Source organism: Symphalangus syndactylus, chromosome 21, assembly GCF_028878055.3.
Source record: "Symphalangus syndactylus isolate Jambi chromosome 21, NHGRI_mSymSyn1-v2.1_pri, whole genome shotgun sequence".
NCBI classification, from domain to species: domain Eukaryota; kingdom Metazoa; phylum Chordata; class Mammalia; order Primates; family Hylobatidae; genus Symphalangus; species Symphalangus syndactylus.
The window spans coordinates 33,252,424-33,270,109 of NC_072443.2; the positions used below are offsets into that span (position 1 = coordinate 33,252,424).

A 17,686-nucleotide genomic window follows, 5' to 3' on the forward strand; every position below is an offset into this window, starting at 1 on the left:
GCTAGCGCACTCTGCCAATTTTAGCTTTATTTGAATACAGATTGTCCTCTCGTTACTCACTGCAAGCTCCGCCTCCTGGGTTCACCCCATTCTCCTGCCTCAGCCTCCCAAGTAGCTGGGACTGCAGACGCCCAGCTAATTTTTTTTTTTTTTTTTTTGAGACGGAGTCTCGCTCTTTCACCCAGGCTGGATGCAATGGCGCGATCTCGGCTCACTGCAGGCTCCGCCTCCCGGGGTTCATGCCATTCTCCTGCCTCAGCCTCCCGCGTAGCTGGAACTACAGGCGCCCGCCACCTCGCCCGGGTAATTTTTTGTATTTTTAGTAGAGACGGGGTTTCACCGTGTTAGCCAGGATGGTCTCGATCTGCTGACCTCGTGATCCGCCCGCCTCGGCCTCCCAAAGTGCTGGGATTGCAGGCGTGAGCCACTGCGCCTGGCCCCCTTTTTTTTGTTTTTTTGAAGCAGATTCTCTGCTCTGCTGCCCAGGATGGAACGGCAGTTGTGCAATCATGGCTCACTGCAGCCTCGACCTCCAGCTCAAGCAATCCTGCCATCTCGGCCACCAAGTAGCTGGGACTACAGGCCACAAGGCCACCAGAGCGGGCTAATTTTTGTATTTTGGTGAAAGGGTTTCAACATGTTGCCCAGGCTGGTCTTGAACTCCTGGGCTCAAGTCATCTGCCAGCCTCAGTCTCCCGAGTGCTGGGATTACAGGCACGAGCCACTGCCCCGGCCCCTGTGGCCCTTCACATATGGCTATCTCTAAGTGTCATTCAAAGCGAGGTAGACTCACTTAGCCTGAGACAACAGGTGTAATCAGGACTAATTGTTTCCTCATGATTAGATTTACATTATCTTTTTGGCAATGATATTGTGTACTTCCCATTGCTTATCAGAAAAGACATTTTAGTTTGTAACATTCCTGGTGGTGCTAAGTTGGAATCCTTGGTTAAGGTGGCTGTAGCCACATTTCAATTTTTATGTCAGTAAGCCCCATTGTGCCAAAATGTAGAAATTTGATTTCCATCAACAATGTGTTCAGAAGCCCTGACCAACATTTACCCTTGGAAGCTGCCATGTCCCTTTGGAGCCAAGAGAAATTTGGAAGGCTGGCTCCAGGTTTCCCACACCAGATACAATGTGGGCACAGACCTATTTTTACAAGTTATCTTAACATCCAGATGGGAAATTGGGAATATAAACCTCTTCTCACAGCTCCCCCCAAAACAGCAAGATGTCATGCCTCTGCCAGGGAACTCATCTGAGACATAGGGAGTTTATAGCTCCAACTGTCTTCCTCTTAGTATTCTGGGAGCATAGCAGGCAGACAGGGAGTGGGGGACTGAATGTGACTGATAGGAACTTTGGGGGAGACCTGTGAAAATTAGGGTGATTTGGCAAGTATATAACTTTAAGGTTTTATCTTGCTGGGGCAGGAAGATGAGTAAATAAACTGTCTTACTGGTAGACTCCAATTATTAATTTATTTTGTATAGAGAGAAATTTAAGTTTATTGAAATGTGTTAGAAACAGGGAGGTATCTACAAGCAGCATCATAAAGCAAAGGACATTTCCAAATTAATAGAAAGGAAACAGGATAGAAACTTGACCCATCCAAATAAAGTAGGGGAGAAGTTTAAAAAGGAAACAAAACGAACAATACACATAGTATAAGAAAAAAAATGTCTATTATTTATTACACTGAACAATTCTGACCACCAACAACCAATGGGGGGCAGGAGTGAAGAACATGTTGCTTCTCAACAAACTTTCCTCCCTTGCTTTAACATTTGAGGATTCTTTCCCAAACCTATTACACCTGTATTATGATGGTTACAAATTTTCCAACTCTGCCACTCCTTCCAGTGCATTATTTTTAGTATCTTCATTAAAGGGGCAAAAAAAAAAAAATCCCCTACTTGTAATAACAAAACAATGTTGGTAACTGTCATTAAATCAGGATAAGTGAAAGACAGATCTGTTCCCAGACTCGCAGTACCATAAATTTAGGAAGTATACAAAAAAAATCAAAAATTACACAATAGGATACATTAAATATGTACAGCTTTTTGTATGTCAATCATACTTAAGTAGTTTTAAAAACAAATGATCCAACCCATACCACCAACTGACAAATCAATGAGTCATACAAAAGAAAAATCACACGTTTTGGTTTACTCCTACTTTTGAGTTAAGAACACTAATGATAAAATTTGCATGTAATGAATATGGTTCTCTAAATACAACAGATGAATTATTTTACATATGTAAAATAATTTATTTTTATTTTTATTTATGGAGAATCGGTTAATAAACACATTTTAAGTTCAATATATTATGTATTTATGAGTGGGAAGCAATCTTAAACATTTTAAACACCAGAAATATATAAAACAATTATAAGTGAAATAATACAGACAAAGTCCCTTGTGTTTTCCTGGAGTCAAACCATAGAAATCTCAGGTTATTAAGAGAACTTTGAAAAATATTGTTTTGAATATTAAAAATCGTGTTTAGGGGAGGGAGAGAATTAACAAACTTTCTTTGCCTTAAAATACTTTACGTTTTATGCAACTGCAATTGGAATGAAGCAGCTCCTAAAGTAGTCAGTGTTCAGAGGAAGAAAAAAATTGAGCACAAGAGCCAGCTACCATTTCACTCCTTCACAATGCTCAGCTGAAGAACTCACTTAAAAGAGCTGTTGAAGGTCAGGTGCAGGGGCTCATGCCCATAATCCCAGCATTTTGGGAGGCTGAGGAGGGTGGATCACTTGAGTCCAGGAGTTTGAGACCAGCCTGGCCAACATGGTGAAACCCCATCTCTACTAAAAATACAAAAAATTAGCTGGGTGTGGTGGCAGGTGCCTGTAATCCCAGCTACTCAGGAGGCTGAGGCAGGAGAATCATTTGAACCCAGGAGGCAGAGATTGCACTGAACTGAGATTGCACCACTGCACTCCAGCCTGGGGAACAGTGAGACACTGTCTCAAAATACAACAAAAAAGAGCTGCTGCTGAAGTCACGTCTATTTTAAAAAAGCAGTATGAATGAGTTTTTCTACATATTAACTACAATTTATGGTAATTTGTGAAATGTTTTTCCATTTTTAAATGTAAGAGTCTCTATCTCCACTCACAAAGCAACAGGCACTGCTAGGGGTCTTAGGCTAACATCTGCCACCCCACCAGTCTGCATAGCCCATAAACAGGTGTGCAGAGGACCAGAGTTCACCTGTCAGCAACACCACAGAATCCAACTCTCCAGCTTTTCTGCCATTAATTACCATAGATGTGGCCTTTTTCCTGATATTCTATTCCCATTGGAGGCTTTTTATTAAGACCTTGTTCCTATAAAGCAAATAAAATATTTGTTTTTAAAAAGAATGAAGAAATATTAAAAATAGCCAAGAAACCCGCTGCTGGAATGCTGTTGAAATTGCCCTTCCAACTTTAGGATCATAGGTAGCAAGCAAGCCTGTGATCCTGTCATTCAAGAATGAAGACCATCAGCCAAGTTATCATGCCTCTGTAGTATGTTCCCTGACTTGTGCGAACCACGGACAAGAGGCCTTGGAGGGCTGGGCTCTTTTCATCACTTTCCCAAAAACTCAAGTATGTCATTAAAAGACTACCCAAAGTGACCTCCTCAGTTCTCTTCAACTTGCTTGGCATAGAGAGATTATCAAAATACAGCAAAAAGTAGGATATCCCAAAGAAGGAAAAGCCAATCACACATTCACATACTTCCTCCTGTGGGAGATGGTCTTGCTATGTTTCCCAGGCTGAGAAATTACTGATCTCTCCTTTCCATCTAGTCGATTCTTCCCTTAAGGAACCTCTTCTTTGATATTCATCATGTTATTCTAGGTGCTTATATGCCCACCATCCCTGTTAGACTGTAGGCTACTTAAAGAGGTTTTTTGCTAGTCATTATTTCTGTGTAGGGCGTACACTTTGAATACAGTAATTATATAATGTTTGTTGCTCCCAGAATTCTGTGTCTCCAGATAGAAGCATTAAACCCTGACACATAAATGCTTTCTTTTTCCTGGGGATAAACTTAACTGAGTAATAATTTTCTTGAAACTCTTTACTGACAATTTGAGCTTGAAATACATGGCTATTTAAGATTAATGTATAGCTTAACTTTCTGCAATTGAAAATCCGGCACCCACTTTTAGTTTGTAGAAAAGCATCAGGTAATTACCTGTGAACACATTTGGGGCACAACATATTGTCTTCAAGGTGCGGGGGTGGAAAATTGGAGGCAGGAAGCAAGAAGAGTGCACTCACTCTCCCTTCTTGCTTTTCTGGAACCCAGGCTTGACCAGCATGAAACTGTAGGTGAACCCAACCATCTGTGTCTGCAGGGAGACTTTTCCCATGGACCACACACCACCTGACACCTGGCGAAGGAGAGAGACAGGTACCCACACACCAGGATCACATACTGATGTAAGACTGCATTATGGCCCATCACCCTCGATTGACCAGCTCCAAGATGTGAACCCTGAAATCCTAACTTAACCTCTTCTCTATTCTGTTCTGCTTTAGAAAAGCATACAAGCCGGGCACAGTGGTTCACGCTTGTAATCCCAGCACTTTGGGAGGCCGAGGCGGGCGGATCACGAGGTCAGGAGATCGAGACCATCCTGGCTAACACAGTGAAACCCCGTTTCTACTAAAAATGCAAAAAATTAGCCGGGTATGGTGGCGGGCGCCTGTAGTCCCAGCTACTCAGGAGGCTGAGGCAGGAGAATGGTGTGAACCTGGGAGGTGGTGCTTGCAGTGAGCCGAGATGGCGCCACTGCACTCTAGCCTGGGTGACAGAGCGAGACTCTGTCTCCAAAAAAAAAAAAAATAGCATACAAGACAGTTCCTGTTAAAACTTAAAAATCTAGTTGGAAGTAGTATAGTTGTAGGTGGGCAGATGGTAGAAAGACTAACCCAGAGTGTCTGGAAAGGGCTTCATGAAATAAGCTCAGGGGTCTCAACGCTTAACACACATTGGATTATGCTAAGCAGTTTGTCTTCTTTTGTTGTATTTTCTGTAATTCTTACAACATATAAGGTAGGTATTACCCATTTTACAATGAAAATACTGGGAAATATTTTAAATAACTTATTAATGCCATTCTGGGGCTCCGTTGCAGGCAATTTTTAGACCTTGCCTTTAAATTGCTTGAAAGGGTAAAGAAAGAAAATGAGATTGCTATCCCCTTCTGATGCCATCAATAATTTAGAGCAGTGGTTCTCAAACTGTGATCCCCAGACCAGCATCCTTAGTACTGCCTGGGAAACTGTTAGAAATGCAAACTCCCGCCGGGCACGGTGGCTCACGCCTGTAATCCCAGCACTTTGGAAGGCCAAGGCGGGCGGATCATCGGAGGTCGGGAGTTCGAGACCAGCCTGACCAACATGGAGAAACTCCATCTCTACTAAAAACACAAAATTAGCCAGGCATGGTGGCACATGCCTGTAATCCCAGTTACTCAGGAAGGCTGAGGCAGGAGAATTGCTTGAACCCGGGAGGTGGAGGTTGCAGTGAGCCGAGATTGCGCCACTGCACTCTAGCCTGTGCAGCAAGAGCGAAACTGTCTCGAAAAAAAAAAAAAAAAAAAAAAAAAAAAAGAAATGCAAACAATCAGGTCCTGTCCTAGACCTGAATCAGAAACTCTGTGGGCAGGGTCCAGGAATCACCGGCCCTGAAAGGGATTTTGATATACCCTAAAATGTATCAGGGATTAATATCTACTAAGCTTATTTCCCCAATGGACCAGAATAAGCTCTTGATGTTGTGCTTACCAGAGGCCTCTTGTGGAGATTCCACTGCCTCTGGCGTCCTCGCCCTGGCCGAAATTCTCGCCCAGGAGGCCAGCAAAGCCTCTGGGGCAGAAGTTGTCACCACAACTGTATTAACTCCCTCAAGGAGAGCAGTGGAATGTTCCAGGGCAGGCGGGCCCCCTGCAGGGGGAAGAGCCACTTCAGGAGGATGTGTCTCAGAACTTTGCAGGGACGTTTCCCCTTTTTCCACCTTTAGTTTTTTTTGCAATGATTTCCGGATTTTGGCCTCTTTTGCTGTGCTAGGAAAATCCTGCAGAAAGGGTGAAATTATAAAGATAAAAATAAAGATTAAAATTCTAACAAAAATGGCCTAAGGGTTAAGGAGTTTCGATCAAATACAAAGTTTCAAATACAAAGTTTCACTTAGACAGGAGGACTAGGTTCAAGAGATCTATTGTACAAGTTGGTAACAGCACAGTTAATAACAATGTACTGTCTTCTTGAAAATTGCTCAGTTGGCCACGCAGTGGCTCAGGTCTGTAATCCTAGCGCTTTGGGAGGCCAAGGTGGGTGAAACACTTGAGGTCAAGAGTTTGAGACCAGCCTGACCAACACGGTGAAACCCCGTCTCTACTAAAAATACAAAAATTATCCAGGCATGGTGGCTCGTGCCTGTAATCCCAGCTACTCCAGCGGCTGAGACAGGGGTATCGCTTGAACCAGGGAGGCAGAGGTTGCAATGAGCCTGCACTGCAGCCTAAGTGACAGGAGGCTGTCTCAAAAAAAAAAAAAAAAAAAAAAAAAAAAAGAAAAGAAAAAGAAATAGAAAAAAAGAAAATTGCTGGCCGGGCACAGTGGCTCGTGCCTATAATCCCAGCACTTTGGGAGGCCGAGGTGGGTGGATCACCCAAGGTCAGGAGTTTGAGACCAGCCTGACCAACATAGCGAAACCCCACCTCTACTAAAAATACAAACATCGGCCAGGCGTGGTGACAGGCGCCTGTAATCCCAGCTACTCTGGAGGCTGAGGCAAAAGAATTGCTTGAATCCGGGAAGTGAAGGTTGCAGTGAGCCGAGATGGTGCCACTGCACTACAGCCTGGGTGACAGTGCAAGACACTCTCAGAAAAAAAAAAAAAAAAAAAAAAAAAAAAAAAAAAAAAAAAGAAAAGTAGGGATGGGAAATACTGTTCTTTCTTAGAACTAGGGGTGGAGGGACAGGGTGAGGCTAAGACAGTTCCTTTACTCACTTTTGAGGCTACAGTAGGTAATTAGGATAAGCATTGAAACGTCCATCCTTTAAAAAGTTACCTTTTGATTTGGGTAGGCAAAGGCACACAGGCGCTTATATGCATCCAATTTCTAAGATAATAGAAAAGTGAGTTAGTAAGGCAAATAAGGTTCCTACCCTTCCTCCCAGCAGCACCACCCCAGCCTAGGCCCTCACCTGGCCTTTGGAGCTCAGCTTCAATTGTTGGCACCAGGCCCGCAGAATGTCCCGGTGAATCAGATTAACAGGTGGCAGTTTAGAGGGTAATGGAGGGATTGGTATCTTCTTCTGAGGTCTGGGGTTGTCAGTGTGCTCTGCCTTCTTCTTAGGGCAGAGCACTGAAGGAGAATGGAATCAAATTAGTAGTAATTATCTTTGTGTAGCTTTTCAGAATTTCAAAAAGTAAAATCACTTTTTTTTTTTTGAGACAGAGTCTCGCTCTGTCACCCGGCTGGAGCACAGTGGCGCAATCTTGGCTCCCTGCAACCTCCGCCTCCTGGGTTCAAGTGATTCTCCTGCCTCAGCCTCCTGAGTAGCTGGGATTACAGATGCCCACCACCACGTCCGGCTAATTTTTTGTATTTTTAGTGGAGATAGGGTTTCTTTCTTTTTTTTTTTTTTTTTTGAGACGGAGTCTCGCTCTGTCACCCAGGCTGGCGTGCAGTGGCGCGATCTCGGCTCACTGCAAGCTCCGCCTCCCGGGTTCATGCCATTCTCCTGCCTCAGCCTCTCAGAGTAGCTGGGACTACAGGCGCCCGCCACCACGCCCGGCTAATTTTTTGTATTTTTAATAGAGACAGGATTTCACCGTGCTCTCGATTTCCTGACCTCGTGATCCGCCTGCCTCGGCCTCCCAAAGTGCTGGGATTAGAAGCGTGAGCTACCGCGCCCGGCCTGGAGATGGGGTTTCACCATGTTGGCTAAGCTGTTCTCGAACTCCTGATCTTGTGATCTGCCCACCTAGGCCTCCCAAAGTGCTGGGATTACAGGCCTAAACCACTGCGCCCAGCCTAAAATCACTTTTAGTTATTAATAGTCCAATCCCTCTCAAACCTGGGACTTACCACCTCTAAATCCGTTTTATTCCTAAATTTCCCCACTACTCAGGTACACTTGCTCCTTTGTGAGCCCCTTAATCCACAGAACCCAGGTGGTGGCACCGGAGATTGCACTTCTATCCCAGGGGAATTACTGCTGTCTTAGACTTGAGATCATACTCAGTGGTGTCCTCTACCCACAGAGCAAAATCAACACCTGACAATGCTACACAGGCAACCACTAATACCCCTAATTCTGCCAGCCCACCCTGGTCAGGGCAACACTCTGGTTTCATAGCAGGTATGTTTCCTTAGCTCTGCTTTGTTTCTGTTCATCCCGCTTCTGCAACTCACATACCTGTCTTCATTCAGGAAAGATTTCTGGCTGGGCGCAGTGGCTCATACTATAATCCCAGCACTTTGGGAGGCCAAGGTGGGTGGATAACCTGAGGTCAGGAGTTCGAGACCAGCATGGTCAACATGGTGAAACGCAGTCTCTACTAAAAAAATTAGCCGGGCGCGGTGGCACATGCCTGTAATCTCAGCTACTTGAGAGGCTGAGGCAAGAGAACTGTTTGAACCCGGGAGGCAGAGGTTGTAGTGGGCCGGGATTGTGCCAAAAAAATTTCTAAGGCTGGGCGTGGTGGCTCACACCTGTAATCCCCGCAATTTAGGAGGCCAAGGCAGATGGATCACTTGAGGCCAAGAGTTTGCAACCAGCCTGGCCAATATGGTGAAACCCCGTCTATACTAAAAATACAAAAATCAGCCAGGCATGGTGGCACATGCCTGCAATCCTAGCTAACTTGGGAGGCTGAGACAGGAAAATTGCTTGAACCCGGGAGGCACAAGTTGCAGGGAGCTGAGATGGTGCCACCACACTCCAGCCTGGATGACAGAGCGACATCCTGTCTTGGTGTCTCAAAAAAAAAAAAAAAAAAAAAAAAAAAAAAAAAAGACACAGCCTGTAATGACACTAATAGTAGGGTTTACTCTGTACATATTACTTCTCAGGCATCGTCTAAGTGCTTCACTTAACTACCCTGTGTAAATTTTAACACTCCATTCCCACCCCTTAATAAAGGTAGATATTGTCCTAACTTATTTTTAGAATAGGAAGTCCGGTTTCAAGAATGGGTCTTCAAATTTACAGCCGTCTATTCCCAAATCATTGCACACTGAAATACTTAACTCCAAGTAGCAAGTGAAGGAAAAAATGGTCAACAGAACCAAACATGCTGTGGAAGTCTGAAGATAGGAAGGGATCAGTTAGAGAGCAGTGGTGACCAAAAGATCCTTCAGGAAGGTAGTTTAAGCTAGGCTTCCATGAAGTGTAGGATTTGCACAATACGTGATGGAAATTTCTTCCCTGGCTTTTCTTCTTCAGAAAAAGTCCTCTGGCTTCTAAGACCCGAGAAGGTGGGATCTGAGGATTTGAAGACCTCTTACCTTTATTGCCTTTGACAGACATTTTTTCTTTGGTTCTCTTTGCTGATGTTCCTGGCAAAGCAATTGTATTTGGTTGATTAGAAGCCTGCTGATCCTCTTCCCTCGACTTCTCTGTGGAGGTCCACTGGGGAACAGAGGAGCTGGTCAGTCATTCCTCTAGTGTCCAAACCACACATACACTACCTGCCTCAAGATAACTCACTTCTAAGGCACCAAGGCAGTTACTGGACTCCACTGGCAGTGTGGATTCTCCTCTGGGTATCATCTTAACACCCAGTTTCATTTACAAGACTGGGAAACAAAGATGGAAAAAATGGGAGGAAAAGACAGATACAAACAAGAGTAGAAGAAAACAGGCTCTTAGTTGGGGAAAGAAGCGCTTAGGCTCACGCCTGTAGTCTGAGTGCTACAGGAGGCCAAGGCAAGAGAATTGCTTGAGTCTGGTAATTGGATACCAGCCTGAGCAACAACATAGTGAAACCTTGCCTCTACAAAAAAGAAACAAAATTAACTGAGCATGGTGGTGTGTGCCTGTAGTCCAGCTACTCAAGAGACTGAGATAGGAGGATCGCTTGAGCCAGGGAGGTAGGTAGAGGCTGCACCGCTGCACTCCAGCCTGGGTGACAGAATGAGACTGTCTCAAAAAAAAAAAAGAGGCCCTTAACTCACTTTACTATATTCCATCATCTCCCACCTGGAAGAATTTTTTTCCCCCAGTCCTTCATTCTTGACACCTTCCAAATAATTTTCTAACACTGTTGGCAGAGTGACACTATGAAAAGTTTACATCCTTTCAGTGGTTTATTGCTCTTAACATAAAAATAATTGTCTTTAACATTACCTACCAGCCTCTTATCTCCTATTTCACACTGCTCTCCCTGCCCAAGCTCCAGCCACATAGTACCTTTCCTTCCCAAAGTTGTTACATTCCTCAGCCCCAACCTCCACCCTACTTCTATTTACACTTTAAAATCTTACACCTTAAAAATCTTACTCTTAAGAGTTCTCACCTCAAGTGCTATTTAACCTGGTCCTTTCAGACCAATCTACTAAATGCTGCCTCATTTCTACTTGTTAATTGCAATTACACTGGTTTGTGCGATTTCTTTTTCATCATAGGCACTCGATAAATATTGGTTCATTGAATTAAAAGAAGCAAAGTGGGAGTGGGGAAAAGTTGTTTAATCCAGAGACAGTAACATACATTGAGCCCGTCTCATACCAGGCATTGGCTTTGATATGCTCCTTTCATTTTTTAAAAACATATTTATTTATTAAAGAAAAGGTCTTGCTCTGTCACACAGGCTGGAGTGCTCCAAGCTCTTACCTCGCGGGTTCAAGTGATCCTTTGCCTCAGCCTCCTGAGTAGCTGGGACTCCAGGCTAATTTTTTGTAGAGATGAGGTCTCCCTATGTCTCCCCCACTGATCTCAATCTTCTAGCCTCAAGCAATCCTCCTGCCTTGGCTCCCCAAAGAGTTGGGATTAAAGGTGAGCCACCGCACCCAAGGGCTCCCTATTTTCTTTTTCTCTGAGACGAGTCTCGGTCTGTTGCCCAGGCGGTAGTGCAGTGGCGTGATCTCGGCTCACTGCAACCTCCATCTCCCTAGTTTAAGCAATTCTCTGCCTCAGCCTCCCGACTAGCTGGAATTACACGCGCCCGCCACCACGCCCAGCTGAATTTTTCTATTTTTAGTAGAGATGGGGTTTCACCATGTTGGCCAGGCTGGTCTCAAACTCCTGGCCTCAAGTGATCCGCCCACCTCCGACTCCCAAAGTGCTGAGATTACAGGCATGTGCCACTGTGCCTGGCCTTGGCCTTCCTTTTTTCAGTCATTTAATTCTCATAGCAATCTGGCAACAATTACTTCTCAGACACAGAAACTGAGGATCAGAGGTAACATAAAGACACAGATTAAGAGTACATTAAATATAAATTAAAATTTAAATATAAAGCCTGGGCTCCATGGCTCACGCCTGTAATCCCGGCACTCTGGGAGGCCGAGGTGGGCTGACCGATTGAGGTCAGGAGTTCGAGACCAGCCTGGCCAACATATTGAAACTCAGTCACTACCAAAAATACAAAAACTACCTGGGCGTGGTGGTGCGCGCCTGCAATCCCAGCTACTCGAGAGGCTGAGTCAGGAGAATCGCTTGAACCCGGGAGGCAGAGGCTGCAGTGAGCCGAGATCGGCTACTGCACACCACTCTGGGCGACAAAGTGAAACTCATTAAAAAAAAATTAATATAATAAAATTTCTAAATCTAAATCCTTTTCTTCACTTTCAGGGTGGATTACTGGACGAATTAACATTTGTATGGCATTTTTACTTCTCTATAGCAGTTCTACATTTTGATTTGAAATTTACATTTGCATAACTCTTACAAAAAGTACTCACTTTGGACCTCACAAAAGACTTAAAACGGGCCGGGCGCGGTGGCTCACGCCTGTAATCCCAGCACTTTGGGAGGCCGAGGCGGGTGGATCACGAGGTCAGGAGATCGAGACCATCCTGGCTAACAGGGTGAAACTCCGTCTCCACTAAAAATACAAAAAATTCTTCGGGCGTGGTGGCGGGCGCCTGTAGTACCAGTACTCCGGAGGCTGAGGCAGGAGAATGGCGTGAGCCCGGGAGGCGGAGCTCGTAGTGAGCGGAGATTGCGCCACTGCACTACAGCCTGGGCGACAGAGCGAGACAACGTCTCAAAAAAAAAACAAAAAACTTAAAACCGAGACAGTTAAAAATGACCCAGTTCAAGTCAAGACGACCTGAGAGCGCTCGGATATGGCCGTTCAGTGCCTGTGCAACGTCTTAAATCGTCTCTTCCTTCAGTTTCTGTCTGCATTGTTCCCAATGTCTGGCTTCTGACTACTCCTAGGTCCTAAGGACTCTGGGAAAAGGGGACGAATTCATTCTCAGCACCTTTGGTTTAGGATCTGTGTCCGTCTAAAGGAAATTAAAGGGTTTCGTTCTTTTCCAACCTCAGCTCAATTACCTCTTCCTAAAACCTTTCCTTCACCACCCTTTTCTCCTGTTACCATTTCCCTCTAGCCCCGATATTCAGTTAGTTCTTTCTGACAGGACAAAGCACCTCTTCAAAACAGAAAACCCGGGCCGGGAGCAGCGGCGCGCGCCTGCAGTCCCAGTAGCACTTTGGTAGGCCGAGGTGGGAGGATCGCTTGAGACTGGGAGGTTGCAGTGAGCAGTGATGGTGCCACTGCACTCCAGCCAGGGAGACAAAAGTGAGACCCTGTTCCAAAACAGAAACCTGAAAACCTAGTTTTTTAACTTTTTCTTTTGAGGTGGAGTTTCGCTCCGGTTGCCCAAGCTGGGGGTGCAATGGGGTGATCTCGGCTCACCGCAACCCCCGACTCCCGGGTTCAAGCGATTCTCCTGCCTCAGCCTCCCTAGTAGCTGGGATTACAGGTGTGAGCCACCACACCCGGCTAATTTTGTATTTTTAGTAGGGACGGGGTTTCTCCATGTTGGTCAGGCTGGTCTCGAACTCCCGACCTCAGGTGATCCGCCCGCCTCGGCTGCCGAAAGTGCTGGGATTACAGGCGTGAGCCACCGCGCCCGGCCTCTTTTTTTTTTTTTTCCTCCTATCTTTTGACACCCTCAACCTCCTCAACTAAACCTAGAAAATCTCATTTCTTATTTGTCTCCTCACTCCAATATACCAGGCTGCAATCATATTCTTGGGCCTTACTCTTAAAAAAAAAAAAAAAAAGTCAAGAGGAGAAAATTCGAAGGCACATTCTTTTCTCCTTAAAGGAAAAATCAAGAGTGCCCAGGGAAGACAGAAACACAAAGACAGAAAACAAATCCACTAAAACTGTACTGACCTCCTTGCCTTTCGCCTTCTCCATACTTGAAGAACAAGCGGAGCCTCGCAAGATGCTTCCAAAATGGCCCCTGCCCCAAGATTGCTGTTTGCAAAGTCTCCTCCCACTTCCTGCCGCCCGAAGACCCTTTTTCTCTCCACCTCACCTCTTGTTTTCTTCTCCTCTTCTGTTCCCTCCCCCACAATTTGTAAATGCTAAAATTGCATTCTTTCTTATTCATGGGTGACCTTTGTCTGGGTTGAATTACTAATACCATTCCTGGCCCTTTTCTGTTCATTTTAAATGTAATTATCCAAAGTATGGTTCCGGAATCATTGGGAGATTGAGCGAGCACTCCTTCAGAACGATTCTACGGGGAAAAAAAAAAAAAAAAAAAGTGGCCAGAGACTTGAGCAGGATCTGTGAAGGGATTTAATAATGGAACTTGTGGAAACAATAGACTTCAGGGACCAGACTGGCGGCTTGAGGAAAGCTATTTTCTCGTACCAAATACATTTCCTAAGTAAGTTACTCAACCAACTAAAACTCCAGGTTTCTCTGTACTAATACCGAGCATCTTTTCATCTGCCAACGAACTAGTAATAGTAGCTTTTAAAGTCTATAGAGTATTTGTTATTTATTTATTTTGTAGAGGGCAAGTGGGGTGTCGGTGGGGGGGAGGGATCTGGCTATTTTGACCTGGCTGGTCTCGAACTCCTGCCCTCAAGTGATTCTCCAGCCTTGTCCTCCCAAAGTGTTGGGATTACAGGCGTGAGCCACCACTCCCAGCCCAAGTGTTTTTTTATATCTCAAATTGTGGGTTTTAAATTCAGTCATTATTGTTCCCCATTTTATATATGATTAAAGTTGGTATAAATTTTTATTGGTAACTTTTCCAATAGCACAGTAAGTGAACCCCTAACCTACTGACTCCCAAAGAAGTTCAAGTTTTTCTCCTTAAAATAATTTGAAAAATCCTTCCTCAGATCAGTGCTCCCTGTCAGGTTGTCAAGAGATGTGAAGTGAAGGAAGCAGTGGCTGTGCGACTGAAACCCTCCTTTGTCAGGGTCCAAAGTCTCCTTTGTTCTTTGGTTTTACTTTGTTGTATTTTTTTCCTACATCTCATTGCTTGTCCTAAAATGATAAATAAGAGACTGTCTTTATCCAAATGGTGTTAGTAATCTGCTCACAGGCTAGAAATCCACGGACAGAAAAAGTAAGTAAACGGAGCCCAGGAATAGAGAAGGAAGTGCAGACTGTGGACTGGGCAACCCCCAAGGCAGCAAAGAGGAAACCAGATGAGTTGAGGTCATTTGGGAGATGTTAGGGCTTTGATTTAACAATTCTTTACCACAGCCTTTGATAACCACCAGTAGGACTTTCTAATTAAAGTTCGTGTATAAAGCATATAACTGAATCATCTTTCTTTTCTCAGTGTAACTGAACGTAACATTCAGAATAATTGGAGTTCTGGGCTGGGCATGGTGGCCCACGCCTGTAATCCCAGCACTTTGGGCGGCTGAGGTGGGCAGGTCACTTGAGTTCAGGAGTTTTGAGACCAGCCTGGCCAACAATGGCAGAACCCCTTCTCTACTAAAAATACAAAAATTAGCTGGGCATGGTGGTGCGTGCCTGTAATCCCAGCTACTGAGGAGGCTGAGGCAGGAGAATTGCTTGAGCCGGAGAGGCAGAGGTTGCAGTGAGTCGAGATGGTGCCCCCACACTCCAGCTTGGGTGACAGAGCGACAATCCGTCTCAACACAAACAAACAAACATAGTAATTGGAGTTCTGAATTAAATATAAACTGAGGCACTGAAACATCTAATTCTGGGCAAGGTACTAACTAATTTGGTATGAACAGTTGGAGTGTGTGCTGGGTTTAATCATTTATAAATTTTTGGGTCCACTACTATTTCTGGGAACACAATTCTAAAAGAATTGCACCAACCATTTAAAACATGGGTTAGCTGACATCCTATACATAAAATGAATGAGTACAATTTAATTTAAAATGTTTGGAAATAATTTTACTGAGTTCTGGAAGTAAGCAAAAAGCCAAATATGGTCTGCAGGGGGTGGTGGCTCCTGACTGTACTCTCAGCATTTAGAGGGGCTGAGGTGGAAGGATTGCCAGAACCCAGGAGTTTGAGACCGGCATGGGCAATTTAGTGAAATCTTGTTTCTACAAAAAATGAAAAAAGAAATTAGCTGGGTGTGGTGGCACGTGCCTGTAGTTCCATCGGGATGCTAAGGTAGGAGGATCACTTGAGCCCAGGAATTTGAGGCTGCAGTGAGCTGTGATCATGCCACTGCACCCCAGCCTGGGCAGTAGAGCCAGACCCTGTCCCCTCTCCTCCTAAAAAAAAAAAAGTCAAATATCTTTTTGTCAGGTTTGTTGGAGTTGTAATTATAGGCAGTTTGGGGCAGAGTGCAACCTATTTATGCATTGGTTTTTCAAATGTAAAGTAGGAATAACTAAGTTTATTGTGTTTTCTGAGAAATAACTAATTTTGTGTGTAAAATTTCCTACAAATATTTGGTAGTCAAAAGAAAAACTTTACTGCTATTTTTAATGTTATAATTCCAGTGCCTACACTTCTGTCTTGATTTCAAAAAGTATTCATAATTGAACAACTAAATCCCATTCGCTCACAGAATAAATTTGTATTAAGCGCTATTTTTGGTGTTTTTTTTTTTTTTTTTGAGAGGGAGTCTCGCTTTGTCACCCAGACGAGTTCAGTGGCACAATCTCAGCTCACTGCAGCCTCCACCTCCCGGCTTTAAGCAATTCTCATGCCTCAGCCTCCAGAGTAGCTGGGACTACCAACTCATGCCACCACACCCATCTAATTTTTGTATTTGTAATGGAGACAGGGTTTCACCATGTTAACCAAGCACTTGAACTCCTGACCTCAAGTGCTCCACCTGTCTCGGCCTCCCAAAGTGCTGGGATTACAGGCGTAAGCCACCACGCCCGGCCCACATGCTTTCAAAATGTATTTTATTTGTATGTATAATCAAAAGAAATGCAAACGGTTCAATTATGACACTTGCAAAGCAGGATAATTCCCTGTGTATGACAGCCTACAATAGGGGTTTTTATTTGCTTTGTTTATAAAGATGAGGTCTCACTGTTGCCCAGGCTGGTCTCGAATCCCTGGGCTTAAGTGAGCCTCCCTCCTTGGCCTCCCAAAGTGCTTGTATTATAGGCATGAGCCCCTTGCCCTGCCCTGCAACAGGGGTTTTGAAGTCAGAAAAGTATCAGATCTAAAGGAGATGGGGAACTGAACTAACTGAATAGGGGAAGGGAAGGATGGGCCCTAGGGAGAAGGCACCCCGCTCCTGAGGCCGCCGCAGCATGGTCAGGGACTGAAAGAAGAGCAGTGGGGCTGGAGCTCAGAGAGGGAGGGGTTAAGTGTGAGCTGAGCAGGATAGGTAGGCCTTCTGATCTTTAGGTTGAGGACCACAGGAAGCTACTGAAATATTCAAGGTGTGGGTAAGAGTGGGCTGACTCTGATGAGCATTTTGTAAAGCCCTGTCAACTTCAATGAGACAGAAGTGGGGATGATTAGAGTCGGCACAGAAGGTGAGTTAGGAGGCTACTGAGCAGCCTTGCGACTGGAGAGGAAGTATAGACTGTGGTTAAGAGCACAGACACCAGGGCCGGGCACGGTGGCTCATGCCTGTAATCCCAGCACTTTGGGAGGCTGAGGCAGGCGGATCATGAGGTCAGGAGTTCGAGACCAGCCTGGCCAATATGGTGAAACCCTGTCTCTACTAAAAGTACAAAAATTAGCTGGGCGTGGTGGCACATGCCTGTAATCCCAGCTACTGGGGAGGCTGAGGCAGGAAAATTGCTTGAACCCAGGAGGCGGAGGTTGCAGTGAGTCGAGATTGTGCCATTGCACTCCAGCCTGGGCGACAGTGTAAGACTCCATCTCAAAATAAAAAATAAAATAAAAATAAAACATAAAAACACAGACACCAAATCCAGGCCAGATTGATTGATTTTTAAATGTAAGGCTTTAGCAGCTAGCCAGACAGGATTTAAACCCCAACCTCCCCTTCACTAGCTGTGTGACCTGGGTAATAACGTTAGCTGTCTTTGTTTTCTCATCCGTAAAATGAGGGTCATGAAAATAATAGCCTTTACTTAGAGGGTTGTGGGCGTGTCTGGAGAAAACAGTGTCTGGCACAGCACATGTTGGGATCAGAAGAGCAGGGCGTCGTGGCTCATGCCAGTAATCCCAGCACTTTGGGAGGCAGGAGAATCGCTTGAGCTCATGAGTTCAAGACCAGCCTGGGCAATATAGTGAAACCCCAT

General features: G+C 44.9%; 1 protein-coding gene across 1 annotated transcript; it reads right to left on the reverse strand.

The window, feature by feature from the left end:
- Positions 1 to 1,669: 1,669 nt before the first annotated feature.
- On the reverse strand, positions 1,670 to 13,512 carry DPPA4 (developmental pluripotency associated 4). Its single transcript, XM_055259647.2, has 7 exons — positions 13,383 to 13,512; positions 9,538 to 9,661; positions 7,229 to 7,389; positions 7,093 to 7,143; positions 5,804 to 6,092; positions 4,206 to 4,404; positions 1,670 to 3,346 (listed from the first exon to the last, which is right to left on the reverse strand). Exons 1-7 carry the CDS (start codon positions 13,404 to 13,406, stop codon positions 3,310 to 3,312), a joined length of 885 nt encoding a protein of 294 aa, XP_055115622.1. The 5' UTR covers positions 13,407 to 13,512; the 3' UTR covers positions 1,670 to 3,309.
- Between the last annotated feature and the right edge of the window lie 4,174 nt (positions 13,513 to 17,686).

Bases quoted from the DNA above. Each gene is read 5' to 3' on its own strand.
- DPPA4 (XM_055259647.2), bottom strand. From the start codon at position 13,406: ATGGAGAAGGCGAAAGGCAAGGAG. The intron at 6,093-7,092 runs GTAACTTTTTAA...CCCTTTCTGCAG, and splicing joins TTGCCTACCCAAATCAAAAG to GATTTTCCTAGCACAGCAAA. The intron at 3,347-4,205 runs GTAATTACCTGA...TTTGCTTTATAG, and splicing joins TGCCCCAAATGTGTTCACAG to GAACAAGGTCTTAATAAAAA.